The 17246-nt window shown below is 45.7% G+C and overlaps 1 protein-coding gene across 3 annotated transcripts in view; it reads left to right on the forward strand.

Moving 5' to 3' along the window:
• The window catches only part of ZAP70 (zeta chain of T cell receptor associated protein kinase 70), a 174544-nt gene that overhangs the window by 72801 nt on the left and 84497 nt on the right, over positions 1-17246 (forward strand). For all 3 annotated transcript variants that reach the window (XM_089670009.1, XM_089670011.1, XM_089670010.1), the window contains one exon: positions 2062-2222. In XM_089670009.1, the coding sequence (XP_089526135.1) occupies positions 2062-2222 (161 nt within the window). The remainder of the gene's footprint in view (positions 1-2061; positions 2223-17246) is intronic.

The raw sequence follows: 17246 nt of genomic DNA on the forward strand, positions 1-17246 counted from the left end.
TCAGATACCAGGAGAGTCACGAGAGTCAGAACAGAGTAATAGCAACACCAAGACACAAGACACAAGTGCAAAGAGCATGTGCGGGCCACAGGCTTATATGTCATCAGCCACGCCCCTCTGGGGGATGGACCTCAGAGACCTGAAGGCATAAAAGGATTCCCACCATGCACAGCAGAATCCAAGATGGACGCCAGCACATGGAGTAACATAACCTCAGGGAAAAGGTAGGACCTTGACATATGTGCTCCTTTCATTTCTCCAAGCCGGGAACTAAGTTTCATCACAAGTCTTGACTGTTCAAGACCTCCATGCTTGGGGGCAAGCTTTTCTTCCTATCCATATACAAGTCCTGGCACTCAAAGTCTACTAAATACTCAGACAAGTCGTCTTCTGCATAAAGGGGCACCCCCATTTTACTAACCTGGGATGTCTGTTAACTTTTTCAGATGCTTGGACAGTTTGTATCTCAGATACTTGGGTGTGAGAGGTGAAGTCCCAGGGCTACCAACTGGTGTTACCTTCCCTGACCTCCTCTCCTCTTCCTGTGTCACTGCACTGATTAGCAGATCGTCATCAAGCCCTCTCTGTTCTTCTGGAACAAGGTGTCATTGCCCTGTTGCTGTGGCTGATGGCTTCCAGTTCTTTTCCTTCAACCTCTTCACTCTTTATAAGCCCAAAGGGGCATTCAGCTAATTCTGGACCTCAAAGCTTCTTTCAAGTTCAAAAAGTCCAAAATAGAATAAGATGGAATCCTCCAAGTCTGTCATCACCTCTCTTCACTAGGGAGACTTTATAGTTTCTGTGGATATCAAAACTGGTTTGCTTACATGCCCCTGTCTTGGCCTCTCATCTGCACCTCAGTAACCCACCAAGATTCAAGCCCTTCTGCATTGGCATCCTCATTGTGGGACATCTTCTGTTTATGGAGCAATCAGCACAGGCTCTGTCTATGTGATGTTGATCTCCAGATATTACAATTCAAATGCATCTTCAGCCTTCACAAATTGTTGCTGGAACTTATCATTTGAAGTATCTGAGTATATCACAGGGCAAAGTGTTCCACAGAAGAAAGTTCTGACACTCCAGTTTCAAATTTGTACTCTCCAGCCCAGGAGCCGCCAAACTCTACACTTCTGTATGAGAGTCTAAGATCTGATGATAAGCTAATCTGATGCATGCTGGTAGTTAACGGTGTTATCCTGGGCTGGCCTTGTTTGTTTTCCGGAGTCCAAACCTCCTGTAGGTGGCATTATAAATCAAAGGCTGAAGACTTCATGTGTCCCTCAACAGACTGCAATAAAAGGATTTCACAGTGAATACAAAAATCCATTTTTTTTTTTACTTTGAATAGAATGTGTTAGAGTAAAAACCACTGTAGACTCAACAGGAAGTAAGGGTATGTCTTACAAGTGTAGGGGAAATCCCTTTTTAGACAATTGTTATGGGAACAAATGTCCCCAAATGTCCCATCTCCTCCTATTCTGGTGACAACTCAAAATTTTAGATTTAACCATTACTTTCATTTCCAGTGAATTTGGTGATCAGGAAAACTAGAGAGAATGAACCTCCATAACAAGAACACAGACAGCAATAAACACCTGAACGTTGTTATAAACTCTTATCACCCTATCCAAATCTAAAAAAAATGCATTTAGATATAGAGTACTTTAATTTAAACATAGAAGCCAGAGGAAAGCTGAATGGGAACATCAAGACTGGCAGAAGCCCTCATTCCAGTAGAACACAAAGGTCCTGAAGCCTAAATTTTCATTCTTTGTTTCCTCTTCTCTGGACATTTGTGGTATATCTTAAAGAACTGCTCAGGTAAAAGCTGAAGAGCATGTCAAGAGGAGTCACAAGCTTCTTGGCAATAGATGAGAATCTACGGAAAAATATGTCTTTATTCGTGTTTGCCTGGGGCAGGATGATGTCTGAGACACAGCCCTGTTATAAGTTAGATCTGTAGAATTAGTGTAAAGTCCAGTTTTTATCAGTTTACTTTTCTTTGTTACAGGTAACAAAGAAAAGCACACGTTTATTTTGGATTTTTTGTTCATACAGGGAGAGGCGCTGGAACAAGCAATTATAAGCCAGGCTCCACAAGTGGAGAAGCTCATTGCTACCACTGCTCATGAACAGATGGCATGGTACCATGGAGACATTAGCAGAAATGAAGCAGAGAGAAAACTGTACTCAGGAGCACAACCAGATGGTAAATTTATGTAAGTATTATGCCAGTATATAATACTGAATTATTAGAACATTCTACTGTTTACCTGTAAAAGTGACACTAAACAATATTGTTATTCTCCAAAAATTGTCCATACCCATCCACTACTTGTAATTCATTTTTCATGAAATTGTTTCTTACTGTGTATGCCTGTCTCTTTGTAATGTCCTATGTGAGCTCCCAAACCTCTCCTTTTACCCCCTCACTTCCATTTGTTTGAAAGGAGCATTGCACATTTATTGTGGTCATCAGCAACACTTTATGCACGATACAAATCCCTTAGTCCACCATCCAAAGTCCATCTTGAGAGGGAGCAAGAGAGGGTGGCTACATTCCTTCATACAGTAGGACCATGTAGAATGATCATAGCCACCCTGTAACAAGAGGTTGGATTACAGCAGCAGCAGCAGCAAAAAAAAAAAAAAGCAGATTTGTACAAGGCTTAAAACAATAGAAGGTACCGTATTTTTCGCCATATAAGACGCACCTGACCATAAGACGCACCTAGGTTTTAGAGGCAGAAAACAGGAAAAAAAAATTCTGAACTAATGGACTGCAGACACAGTACAGGAGATGACCAGAGACTACGGACAGCACAGGGATGACCAGAGACTGCGGACAGCACAGGGATGACCAGAGACTGCGGACAGCACAGGGATGACCAGAGACTGCGGACAGCACAGGGATGACCAGAGACTGCGGACAGCACAGGGATGACTAGAGACTGCGGACAGCACAGGGATGACCAGAGACTGCGGACAGTACAGATGACTGCTGACCTTTGGGGAGCGGGTACCTGAATTTGACAGGTACCCGCTCTTACTTCCGCAGTTTTTGTTTGATCTTACCTGTTCCTCGATCCAGCCGCGCGCTGTCTTCCCGGCTTCTGTAATGGCGCTCGGCATGACAGCCGGGTGCCCAGTGCGCATGAGCGAGAAGCACTTTGTGAGCGCTTTGGGAGCGCTTTGTGATTGGTCCGGCGGCTTCTGGGATCTGTCATGTGTCCCAGGTACCGCCTTACCATTCACAAAAAGCACCGCTTCTTGCGTATGCGCACTTGGCACCCGGCTGTCATGCCCAGTGCCCACACTACAGAAGCCGGGAAGACAGCACGCCGCTGGATAGAGGAACAGGTAAGGTCCCGCTGCAGAGCTGAGCGGCCGGCCTGGTATTCTGACACGGCCGTGGTGGAAATACCGGACCGGCAGCTCCATATTCGCCCCATAAGACGCACTGACATTTCAGTTTTGGGGAAGAAAAAGTGCGTCTTATACGGCAAAAAATACGGTACTTTTTTGAGTTAAGTACTTAACTATAATTTAGTTTTTAACCACTTGCCTATTTATTATTTCAGGTACTTATATAGCACCGTCAATTTACGCAGCGCTTTACATATATATTGTACATTCATATCAGTCCCTAACCCTCAAGGGGTGTACAATCTAAGGCCTACTGGGCACTTCTACCCCCTTCCTGCCCAGGCAAATTTTCAGCTTTCAACACTGTCGCACTTTGAATGCACGGTCATGCAACACTGTACCTATATGACATTTTTGTAATTTTTTTCACACAAATAGAGCTTTCTTTTGGTGGTATTTAATTGCCACTGGGCGCTTTATTTCAAACAAAAACGAAAAAAGGGCAAAAAATTTTTTAAAAAAATGTTTTTCTTTGTTTCTATTATACCATTTTGCAAACAGGTAATTTTCCTCCTTCAGTGATGTGCGCTGATGAGGCAACATTGATAGGCAGCACTGATGAGCTGGCACTGATGATGTTACACTGATAGGCGGCACTGCTGGGCACTGATGGGTGGCAGTGATGGGCAGCACTGCTGGACGGCACTGCTGGATGGCACTGCTGGGCAGCACTGATGGGCGGCACTGCTGGGCAGCACTGATGGGTGGCACTGATGGGCACAGGTGGGTGGCACTGATGGGTACAAGTGGGCGGCACTGATGGGCACAGGTGGGCAGCACTCATGGGAACAGGTGGGCAGCACTCATGGGCACTGATCATCAGGGCACTGATCATCAGTGCCCTGATGATCAGTGCCGATCCCTCCGCTGACAATTGCTGGTTCTCAGCAGTACTTTCCTCACGCTATGACAGCGTGAGGAAAGTGCAGTCAATAACCATCAACTGTATTTACTCGGTGATCTGCTGTGTCAGTGGACACAGATCATCACGAGATAAAAGGCCACTGTGATTGGCCGTTTACCGTAAGATGTAATCAGCTGTGTCCGTAGGACACAGCAATCACCGACGATGCCGAGTGCGTGCCGCTGGGGGTGTGTTCTGAAAAGACGTCCATGGACGTCGTCCCAGAACCATACAACTGCACTGTAGCCGTCGTTCGGCTATAGCATGGTTGGGAACTGGTTAAACCAGAGTTTAGCAGCACTTTAAGTATAAGATATACATATTATGTATTAGTAAAATATATAATACAATGGTAGCATGCACTCACTGTATTTTTCCAGGTTTTTTTAATTAGATAGATTGACTGTAGATGAACAGTATAAATTGTATTCTAAGAGTTGTGACACTAAAATGGCAAACATAAAAACAAAAAAGGTACCGGCAATTTATGCTTTTAAAATTGTTAAAAAGGGGGAGAGATGGCTTAATTAGCAGCTAATTAAGGGATAACCAGGTGTTAAATAAACAATACATTAAAAAAATTAATTATCAGGTCATAGACCTGCGAAGACCTGCAGCAGTGTGTGTTGTAACAGATTTTTAAAAAATTGCAAGGAATGAATTGATTACATTGAATTATTTGACTGATATAGTATATGCTATACTATATATATCATCATACATTAAATGGCTTTTACTTGCGGAAAGGGACTTTGATTGTAAAACCAAAAGTGGGTCCCAGTGTGCTGGTTGTGGTGGGTATAAATGAATTGTCCTACTATCTTTATGAAATGTCTTAAATACTCTAGAATATGTTTAAAGGGTGGAAAGTCATAAGTGAGTAAAGAAGTGTAGTCAAACAATGAAAACATTTTCAACAATAGCTGGGCATAGACCAGAAAAGATCATGTGGCTTGTTAGTGCTCTATTTTTTTTTACAATAGTTAGGTTACGTTCACACTAGCGTTGTGTGCAGGCGGCAGAGAGGCGTTTGGGAAGCGTTTTTACCACTTCCCTATCGCCTCTGCCAATTCTGCACATTACAGCACATGGTGCTGTTCTAACGGGAGCGTTTGCGTCACATCGTGGCAAAACGGACACCTCTGGTCGAGTCAGGAGGCGTTGAAGCCTCCTATTCTAATCTATGGTGCAGCTCCGCAAACGCCCGGCTGGTGTTTGAGGTGCGGTTGCGACGCGATTGCAGGGAGTTTGCGGAGCGGTAACACCATTCAAACTGCATTATAGGCGTTTGTGGGGCATTTTTAAAACTCGGCAAACACCTAGCAACCTCTGCTAAACCGCACATGCGGCGTTTGCAGAGCGTTTGCCGAGTGTTAAAAAACGCTCCGCAAACGCCGGTCCAACGCTTGCCAAACGCTATAGGGGTGTTTGGCAAGCGTTGGTAAAACAGCCAAGTGTGAACGAGCCCTTAGAGACAGTTTCGGGACAAGGTGGAGGGGAGCTAACAGTGGAACAAGGAGCAAAATGTATGTAAAGTTTGTGGCATGTGCTGAAATAGTAACAATAGCTGTGGTATACTTTGTAGGCAGGTGACCACTTGTAGGGTACACATTACCTTAGGCTGTTACTGTATACTGCACTGTGCTACTATAATGTGTTGGTGAGCTCTGGTATAACAGACTGCCCAGGGAGTTAGGATGAGGTATAAACTGCTAACTCCCAGGCGTTCATGACTCTGTCTCCTTGTGGTGGGCTATAAATACAAGGGGAGGCAGCCTATCTGGGTTGGTTGGGTTTTCCACATGGGAACAGCCAAGAAGCAATGCTTCAGAATATAGTTCTACTACTACTCGCAGTATGTCGCCTCCCTTTTGGGGTACCCAGTCAGAGTACCGGAAGTCAGGTCATGTACTTTTCTTATTTAAGAGGTATGAACTGGGCAGCCATAGCTAGGATGAACTAGAGCTGTGTATGGAGAATCTATGAGAAACTGTTTTACGTTAATTATGTATCTGCAAAGCGTTCTGCATTCTTGTGAGTTCACGTGAATGAGCCTCTAAAGCCTTGTTTAAACTTGTGGTTGGGGGGATGGGGGCTTTGAAAACAGGACATTGAGCCATATTTTTAAAGGCTCCCAACGACTTCCCGAGCTGCAATGGCAGCCACATGAGGGGATATACATACTCAGCAAAAATTATCCCCTTTCATGTTTGACTGCCCACTGAACATGGATCCATGTGGTTAAAACAGATGAGGAGGCAATATATTGTAGTGTTTTTTTTATTTTATTTTATATATTTTATTTGTACATATGTCTCCTCTACATAAACATCTGCAAGTCTGACACAAAGGTATTCAGTGATGAGCAAATATGCCTAGGTTCAATTCACTGGGTCATTTGCAGTCAGTTAATGGGTCATTCACTCAAACACATCATAAATTACTGAAATTGCAAACTTCATTTCAAACCCCATTGCAATTAATGGTGACACATCTTGAAAACCAATTCTGGCTATTTTCAAGGCTAATAATAAAGGAATTATTAAACAAGGACATACAGTAGGGATGACTGCCCTGGAGGACATGTACCATTGCAAAAAATAATTTTGGAAAGCACCATTTAGCAGGAATAGGGTACAATTGTCATGGACAGCGACACCACATTATGGCACCAATCGTTTGCAATGTAATACATTTTTTTTTCATTTTGTATTATTGCTTGCAACCCAATCTGATTAATTACTTTAACTAGGAAAAACAGCTTTTTTTAGGGCATATATGACAGGATATGACACTTGATTTATTGACCAGCTGTAACAGAAATTAATTGACTGGTGCAAGTAGCATGCAGCCACTACAGATCTAAAAGCCATAGAAAATTGTACTCTTTAAAACACAAAGTTTAAGCCCTCAGCTTCTTAGAAGCTGGCCAGTGGTCAGTTTGATAGCATAGTTGGTGAGGTTTTTTTTAGTCTTCCGGAACACTAAAATGAAAAACATTAATTAAATTTCAAAAGAGTGTGCACCAAAACACTTCAAAACCACAATCTCTCAAACCCCAAACTACCTTTACTATGTGGTATACTGTGTGGTAGAATTAGGCTAGCTTTAGTTCTTGAGGACTTGAATAGGCAGCATATTGAAAGAGAAACAAAGAAACACAGCGCTTCTAAGTGTGTACTGTGAAGGTAATTAATAGAAAGATAAGTAGTAACTCACATCTTAGAATTTAAAAACAGGCTCATGGGTAAGATGGTGAGACGTCTGTAGCCAGATGTTGTGCATATGCAGCATAGATGGTGGAGCCTGGCAGAGTCTCTAAGATGTCCAGTATCAGCACATGTGGAGTCTGACGTCATCAAAATGCGACGCATTTCTGAGCATGTGCAGGACGAGGTAAGTCCAGGCGCTTGCTTTCATCAGGTCTGCTGATGACGTCAGACTCCACATGTGCAGATCCCGGACATCTTGGAGACTCTGCCAGGCTCCACCATCCATGCTGCATATGCACAGCACCATCTGCTGGCAGACACCTTAGAGATTCCACCAGGCTTACCATCCATGTTGCACATGCACAGCACCACCTGCTGACGGACTCAATCGATCTCTTCTCTGGATCAGACACACAACAACATCTGACTACAGACGTCTCACCCTCTTACCCATGAGCCTGTTTTCAAACTAAGATGTGAGTTACTACTTATCTTTCTATGAAATACCTTCACAGTACACACTTAGAGGCGCTGTGTTTCTTTGTTTCCATTCTGCAGAGTTATGCTTCGTTCCTATGCAGCTTGCCCTTAGTGCCTACTGGATTACCCTTACCCCTGCTCATTTGGAACTCATCAAACATACGCGGACTGCCACGCCATGCGCCTGTTATCCCTCTAGCATATTGAAAGAGCTCTGCAGGGTGGACCTTTTTTAAACATATCAGACATGGTAACAGCTATTTGGATACTGCATGCATGAGGGAACACATGACTAAGCACCAAGAGCACCTGGATGAGAAAAGTAGGCAGCAAATGGCTCACATCTATTGTCCAGAATAGGCAAAAGTGCCGCCCCCCCCTCCATGAGCTGTTCAGTATCATGGGTTTCAGGTCCTGTCTCTGATCCCCCCTCACGTGTTTATGGTTTGTGCTGCACCACAGAGGCAGATACTCAGAAGCCATTTTTTGACCAAATGACCATGTTTTTCCTCCCCAAGCATTTGCAGCAATAATGTCTCTGTTTCACTGGACCATTCTGTCAGCGTCAAGATCCACATGACTAGAGATGAGCGAATCGAACATGACAAAGTGGAATTCGTTCCGAAGATTTGGAAAAATTCTATTCACGACGAATCCGAAGATTAGCAAACTTCGGATGCACGAATCGAATTTTCCCAAAAATGGCGGCGACATGTGTGGCGACGGAGAAAATGGACAGAGAAGATGGGGCGGGATCTCTGGGAAGGCGCGCAGACAAGGCGCGCTGACCCATAATGCATTCATGACATGTGATCGCATTAGCCAATCAGCAGCCAGCCAGCACTGTGTAATGGTGGAGCTATAAATCGCGGCCATCTTAGAATTCTCCATTAGCCTCCGGTCATTCAAGAGAGACAGACCTGTGTGTATTAAAGGACAGAGTTAGGGCCACAAAGACTTTAGGGCCACAGAATCGTTACTCAGGGACACAGAATCGTTACTCAGGGACACAGAATCGTTACTCAGGGACACAGAATTGTTACTTAGGGCCACAGCTATCAAAGAATCGAAAATTTAAAGTGACATACACCCTTTTTTTTTTTGGTGGCTGTCGTGCACAGTTGGTGCTGCAGTTTGCCGATTGTGCAAAATAAACTGACTTTCTGCTTCACAACCACTATTGTACGTTCAAAGAGTTAAATCCATTTACACGCCGGCTGGCGGTAATATTTTTTGGGTGATTAGTGCATTCCAATGACACAAACGTACAGTTTCCAGCCAACGGCAAGCTGCAATTGACCGATTGTGTACAATAAACTGACTTTCTGCTTCACAACCACTATTGTACGTTCAAAGAGTTAGATCCATTTACACGCCGGGTGGCGGTAATATTTTTTGGGTGATTAGTGCATTCCAGTGACATAAACGTACAGTTTCCAGCCAACGGCAAGCTGCAATTGACCGATTGTGCTAAATAAACTGACTTTCTGCTTCACAACCACTATTGTACGTTCAAAGAGTTAAATCCATATACACGCCGGGTGGCGGTAATATTTTTTGGGTGATTAGTGCATTCCAGTGACATAAACGTACAGTTTCCAGCCAACGGCAAGCTGCAATTGACCGATTGTGCTAAATAAACTGACTTTCTGCTTCACAACCACTATTGTACGTTCAAAGAGTTAGATCCATTTACACGCCGGGTGGCGGTAATATTTTTTGGGTGATTAGTGCATTCCAGTGACAGAAACGTACAGTTTCCAGCCAACGGCAAGCTGCAATTGACCGATTGTGCTAAATAAACTGACTTTCTGCTTCACAACCACTATTGTACGTTCAAAGAGTTAGATCCATTTACACGCCGGGTGGCGGTAATATTTTTTGGGTGATTAGTGCATTCCAGTGACATAAACGTACAGTTTCCAGCCAACGGCAAGCTGCAATTGACCGATTGTGCTAAATAAACTGACTTTCTGCTTCACAACCACTATTGTACGTTCAAAGAGTTAAATCCATTTACACGCCGGCTGGCGGTAATATTTTTTGGGTGATTAGTGCATTCCAGTGACATAAACGTACAGTTTCCAGCCAACGGCAAGCTGCAATTGACCGATTGTGCTAAATAAACTGACTTTCTGCTTCACAACCACTATCGTACGTTCAAAGAGTTAAATCCATTTACACTCCGGCTGGCGGTAATATTTTTTGGGTGATTAGTGCATTCCAGTGACCTAAACGTACAGTTTCCAGCCAACGGCAAGCTGCAATTGACCGATTATGTACAATAAACTGACTTTCTGCTTCACAACCACTATTGTACGTTCAAAGAGTTAAATCCATATACACGCCGGGTGGCGGTAATATTTTTTGGGTGATTAGTGCATTCCAGTGACATAAACGTACAGTTTACAGCCAACGGCAAGCTGCAATTGACCGATTGTGCTAAATAAACTGACTTTCTGCTTCACAACCACTATTGTACGTTCAAAGAGTTAAATCCATTTACACGCCGGCTGGCGGTAATATTTTTTGGGTGATTAGTGCATTCCAGTGACCTAAACGTACAGTTTCCAGCCAACGGCAAGCTGCAATTGACCGATTATGTACAATAAACTGACTTTCTGCTTCACAACCACTATTGTACGTTCAAAGAGTTAAATCCATATGCACGCCGGGTGGCGGTAATATTTTTTGGGTGATTAGTGCATTCCAGTGACATAAACGTACAGTTTCCAGCCAACGGCAAGCTGCAATTGACCGATTGTGCTAAATAAACTGACTTTCTGCTTCACAACCACTATTGTACGTTCAAAGAGTTAATCCATTTACACGCCGGGTGGCGGTAATATTTTTTGGGTGATTAGTGCATTCCAGTGACAGAAACGTACAGTTTCCAGCCAACGGCAAGCTGCAATTGACCGATTGTGCTAAATAAACTGACTTTCTGCTTCACAACCACTATTGTACGTTCAAAGAGTTAGATCCATTTACACGCCGGGTGGCGGTAATATTTTTTGGGTGATTAGTGCATTCCAGTGACATAAACGTACAGTTTCCAGCCAACGGCAAGCTGCAATTGACCGATTGTGCTAAATAAACTGACTTTCTGCTTCACAACCACTATTGTACGTTCAAAGAGTTAAATCCATATACACGCCGGGTGGCGGTAATATTTTTTGGGTGATTAGTGCATTCCAGTGACATAAACGTACAGTTTCCAGCCAACGGCAAGCTGCAATTGACCGATTGTGCTAAATAAACTGACTTTCTGCTTCACAACCACTATTGTACGTTCAAAGAGTTAGATCCATTTACACGCCGGGTGGCGGTAATATTTTTTGGGTGATTAGTGCATTCCAGTGACATAAACGTACAGTTTCCAGCCAACGGCAAGCTGCAATTGACCGATTGTGTACAATAAACTGACTTTCTGCTTCACAACCACTATTGTACGTTCAAAGAGTTAAATCCATATACACGCCGGGTGGCGGTAATATTTTTTGGGTGATTAGTGCATTTCAGTGACATAAACGTACAGTTTCCAGCCAACGGCAAGCTGCAATTGACCGATTGTGCTAAATAAACTGACTTTCTGCTTCACAACCACTATTGTACGTTCAAAGAGTTAGATCCATTTACACGCCGGGTGGCGGTAATATTTTTTGGGTGATTAGTGCATTCCAGTGACATAAACGTACAGTTTCCAGCCAACGGCAAGCTGCAATTGACAGATTGTGCTAAATAAACTGACTTTCTGCTTCACAACCACTATTGTACGTTCAAAGGGTTAAATCCATTTACACGCCGGCTGGCGGTAATATTTTTTGGGTGATTAGTGCATTCCAGTGACAGAAACGTACAGTTTCCAGCCAACGGCAAGCTGCAATTGACCGATTGTGTACAATAAACTGACTTTCTGCTTCACAACCACTATTGTACGTTCAAAGAGTTAAATCCATTTACACGCCGGCTGGCGGTAATATTTTTTGGGTGATTAGTGCATTCCAGTGACATAAACGTACAGTTTCCAGCCAACGGCAAGCTGCAATTGACCGATTGTGTACAATAAACTGACTTTCTGCTTCACAACCACTATTGTACGTTCAAAGAGTTAAATCCATTTACACGCCGGCTGGCGGTAATATTTTTTGGGTGATTAGTGCATTCCAGTGACATAAACGTACAGTTTACAGCCAACGGCAAGCTGCAATTGTCCGATTGTGTACAATAAACTGACTTTCTGCTTCACAACCACTATTGTACGTTCAAAGAGTTAAATCCATTTACACGCCGGCTGGCGGTAATATTTTTTGGGTGATTAGTGCATTCCAGTGACCTAAACGTACAGTTTCCAGCCAACGGCAAGCTGCAATTGACCGATTGTGCTAAATAAACTGACTTTCTGCTTCACAACCACTATTGTACGTTCAAAGAGTTAAATCCATATACACTCCGGGTGGCGGTAATATTTTTTGGGTGATTAGTGCATTCCAGTGACATAAACGTACAGTTTCCAGCCAACGGCAAGCTGCAATTGACCGATTGTGCTAAATAAACTGACTTTCTGCTTCACAACCACTATTGTACGTTCAAAGAGTTAAATCCATATACACGCCGGGTGGCGGTAATATTTTTTGGGTGATTAGTGCATTCCAGTGACATAAACGTACAGTTTCCAGCCAACGGCAAGCTGCAATTGACCGATTGTGCTAAATAAACTGACTTTCTGCTTCACAACCACTATTGTACGTTCAAAGATTTAAATCCGGTTTTATTTTTGGGGTGCTTATTGAATTAAAGAGTATGTCAGACAACACGCAGGGGAGTGGCAGAGGAGGCAATGTTTCAGGAGCGAGCAGACGTGGCAGCAGAGGAAGGGGTCGAGGCAGCACTAGTCGCAGCCAGAGGCCAGTGCTCCCGGTGTCATCCAGCGGTCGTGTCTCCACCGACAACCCTGCCGTCATCGATTGGTTGACTCGGTCGTCTTCCTCTTCCCAGGTCACCTCTGACACCTACAGCCAACGGTCGGTGGGTACGTCAGACACAACCGTTAGTTGGCATGGCCCGGGAGCAAGCCCACTGAAATCACGTGTCCTCGACCTGCCCCTGTCCTTTGGTGTTCCCTCACCAAGCGAAGTATCGCATGCTGTGGGCTCAGCCCCACTGTACAGTGAGGAAGAGCTAACAGAGGGCGGTCAGGAACGGGGGGAGACATCCGCCTCTTCAGCAGCCAGGCGAAGAAGTACTGGCGAGGAGAGTGGCTCGGTAGCCGGTCTAGAGACAGGTCTGTCTCCTGACCCACACGCAGCCGAGGGGGCTAATTGATGATGATGAGGCTGATCGCACTTGGCAGCCTCGTCGTCATCAGGCTATTGCTTCCGCATCATCAGGAGAAGAGGGTGCCAGCTTGCCAGCGAGCAAAACAGTCGGTGGGTTGCCCAGGAGGCAGCAGCAGGGTCGCAGCAGTGTCAGTGGAGCCAAACGGCCACGGAGTAGAGCACCAGCTCCACTGCAGCCTACCAGCACGGCCAGTAGTGGTGCCGGTGTGCACGGAGGAAGTAGCAGTCAGCTAGTGAGGAGTAGCGGGGGCAAAGTTTCCTACTCGGCGATGTGGCAATTTTTCGTCAAGCCGCCCGAGGAAGTAAACGTAGCCGTATGTCGACTATGTGGCCAGAAAGTCAAGCGTGGCCAGGGGGCCAATGTTGGGACTACAGCGTTGCATCAGCATATGCAGCGTCGCCATTCGGTGGCCTGGGAAAACCGTGATAAAGATACGGCGGTTCTGCCTGCCCCAGCCCCCGCTCCATCACCCGCTCCGTTACTTGCTCCGTCACCCGACGTCAATCGCCCTCTATCAGCCAGTCAAGGCTCCAACACCTCTGTTGAGGGGAGTTGTCGCTCGTTGGCATCTTCCGCTCGTTCAGATGCTCCTTCTCCTGCTACTCCTCTTCACGGATTCCGTCAGCAGTCTTTCTTGGAATCCGTTTCCAAGAGACAACAGTTTGTGAGCACGCACCCGACGGTGCAGAAGCTGAACGTCCTCCTGTCCAAATTGCTGGTGCTGCAGTCCCTCCCTTTCCAAGTGGTGGACTCAGCACCTTTCAGAGAAATGATGGCTTGTGCCGAGCCGCGGTGGAGAGTGCCAGGCCGGCATTTCTTCGCCAAAAAGGCAGTGCCAGCCCTGCATTCACATGTAGAAGAGATGGTGGGCCAGTCTTTGAGCATGTCGGTCTCTGCCAAAGTGCACGGCAGCGCCGACGTGTGGAGCTGTAACTACAGTCAGGGACAGTACATTTCATTTACGGCCCACTGGGTGAACGTGGTGCTGGCACAGCCGCACCAGCAACTTGGACAGGTCACGCCGCTTTTGCCTCCACGTTTGCACGTCCTTGGTCCAGCAAAGATGTCCGCCTCTACCACCTCTTCTTCCGCCGTGTCCTCAGCCGCCACCCCCGTGCCAAGTCCCATTACCCGACCGGCATATCACATGTGCAGGGCGCAACGGTGTCACGCTGTGCTGCACCTGGTATGCCTTGGCGAACGTAGTCACACAGGGGAGGAACTTCTGAGTGTAATGAACAGAGAAATCGACAGATGGCTGTCTCCGCGCAAACTGAAAATCGGAACCATGTTGACCGACAACGGAAAGAACATGGTGTCTGCTCTGCGTCAAGGAAGGTTGTGCCATGCGCCATGCATGGCTCACGTGTTCAATCTGGTTGTCAAGCGGTTCCTAAAATCCACCATCCCACTGCAAGACATCCTTAAAATGTCACGTAAACTTTGCATGCATTTCAGCCATTCCTACACCGCAAAGCACACCCTCCTTGGGCTGCAGCGGCAGAACGGAATTCCACAGCATCGCCTGATCTGCGACGTTGCAACAAGGTGGAATTCAACCCTACATATGTTAGACCGCCTTTACGAACAGCGAAAGGCCATCACCGATTTCCTGATGTTACAAGCGGATAAAGGTACTCCCCTGTGTAACTTAGATGTCAGCCATTGGCAGCTCATGCGTGACACCTGCCGCTTGCTCAGGCCCTTTGAGGAGGCCACGCTATTCGTGAGTCGGCAGGACTATGGGATGAACGACGTCATTCCTCTGTTGCACGTCCTGGAACAAATGCTGTTAACAATGGCTGGTCAGGGTGCGGTAGACGTGGCGCACGGATCTCAACGCCACATGACCCCTGTGGGGGCAGGACAGGAAGAAGAGGAGGAGGTAGAGGAGGACATTGGTGCTCAGGAATTATTGAGTGAAATGGGTGGTTTTTCCACTCAGCGGACAGGAGTGGAGGAGCAGGAGCATCTGGTAGAGGAGGAGGAGGAGACAGAGGACCCAGACGCACCGTGGCAGTATGCTGTGGAGATGGAGACAGGGAGTCCCTCGCATTCCTTGGCACAAATGGCCCATAGCATGCTCGCTTGCTTGCGTAGCAACAGCCGAATAATAACCATCAGACAGAGGGATGACTTTTGGCTGTCCACCTTGTTGGACCCTCGCTACCGTTCAAAAATGGTGGCCTTTTTCACACCTGCTGAGAGGGAGGCCAAAATAAAGTACTATAAAAACCACCTATGTAGTCAGTTGGTCTCTGCCTTTCTGCGCCAACGTCCATCCTCAGACACTGTGGGCCCTGTGCGCTCGCCATGGCAGCAGGGGAGGGGTGGGGTGGTAGGAGCAGTGGCAGCTCCACCAGCAGCGGCTGCCTCAGTCTGCAGTCGATGATGAGTAGCTTTCTTCACCAGCGCAGTGAGGAAACTACTAACCAGCCGCAGCAGCAGCAGCATCAGGTGGACCTGGAGCAGGACCTCAAACAACAGGCTCGGGCCTACTTGGACAGCACCCTGCCAACCGAGGTAGACAATCCCTTTGACTACTGGGCAACGAAACTTGACCTTTGGCCCCAACTAGCTGAATTTGCCCTTGAAAGGCTGTCATGCCCGGCCAGTAGCGTGGCATCGGAGCGCGTGTTTAGTGCGGCAGGAGGTATTGTAACTCCGCGGAGGACACGACTGTCCACCCAAAGTGTGGAGAGACTCACGTTTGTGAAAATGAATCAGGCGTGGATTAGTCTGGATTTCAAACCACCAGTTCCTGACACAACTGACTAAATCCGCCATGAATCATGCCCCAAACATGTTATTAGGGACAAATGGAAGACCTCCACCTGATCCGTACATTTGTATATATATTTTATTGAGAGGCTGCTGGTCGGCCGACTCATGTTTTGCACATTTTTAATGACTTATACTCTGCAGGTCGGGCCCCTCATGAATGGGGGTTTTTAAATTATTTATACTTCGCTGGACGACCGTCACATGAATTGAACCTTTTTAATGACTTATACTCTGCTGGTCGGGCCCCTCATGAATTGGTGTTTTTAAATTATTTATACGTCGCTGGACGACTGTCACATGAATTTAAACTTTTTAATTATTTATAGTCGACCAGTTCCAGACCGATGGAATAGCAATTTTTTAAAATATTTATTTGACACGTGTTGTCCATCTCATCAATGAGGTGGACTGTTTATTTATTGGCCACGGTTTGGCCCCCTCCTGTTTCTTACATTGTTAACTTGTTGTATCGGTCACGGTTTAGCCACATGTTTGGTTGTCTTGTTAAGATTTTCTGTAATGTACACAGTTACGCTTGACTTGTCGACTTTCCACAATCTACTAAGGTATAGCATCGCATCAAAGTTTTTTTTGTGGTCTATACCATTTCTTATAATGTCAATTTGTAGGATACGCCGCTGTAAGGCGACCTACTTTTTTGTCACTGTGTAGACATCTATTTTTAGGCCGATGTTTGGCCAGAAAGATATATTTAGTAATAACCTAGCCGTTCAAGCCGCTCACTGAACACCTCGGGAATTGCTTTGTATATCTGTCGCCTTAGGGGCCGCTGTCTGGCGACATAATTTTTTGTCACTGTATAGACATCTATTTATAGGCCGATGTTTGGCCACAAAAATATATTTAGTAATAACCTAGCCGTTCAGGCCGCTCCCTGAACACCTCGGGAATTGCTTTGTATATCTGTCGCCTTAGAGGCCGCTGTCTGAACAGCTCATGAATTGCTTTCTATATGTGTCGCCTTTGAGGCCGCTGGCTGGACAGCTGATGAATTGATTTGTATATATGTACTTATTGTCCGCTGTCCGGACAGCTCATGAATTACTTTTTGTATATAGCCTTCCAAACCACTCTCA

Source organism: Staurois parvus, unplaced genomic scaffold (genome assembly GCF_062004578.1).
Source record: "Staurois parvus isolate SC_StPar_1 unplaced genomic scaffold, SC_StPar_1.0 ptg000086l, whole genome shotgun sequence".
NCBI lineage: Eukaryota > Metazoa > Chordata > Amphibia > Anura > Ranidae > Staurois > Staurois parvus.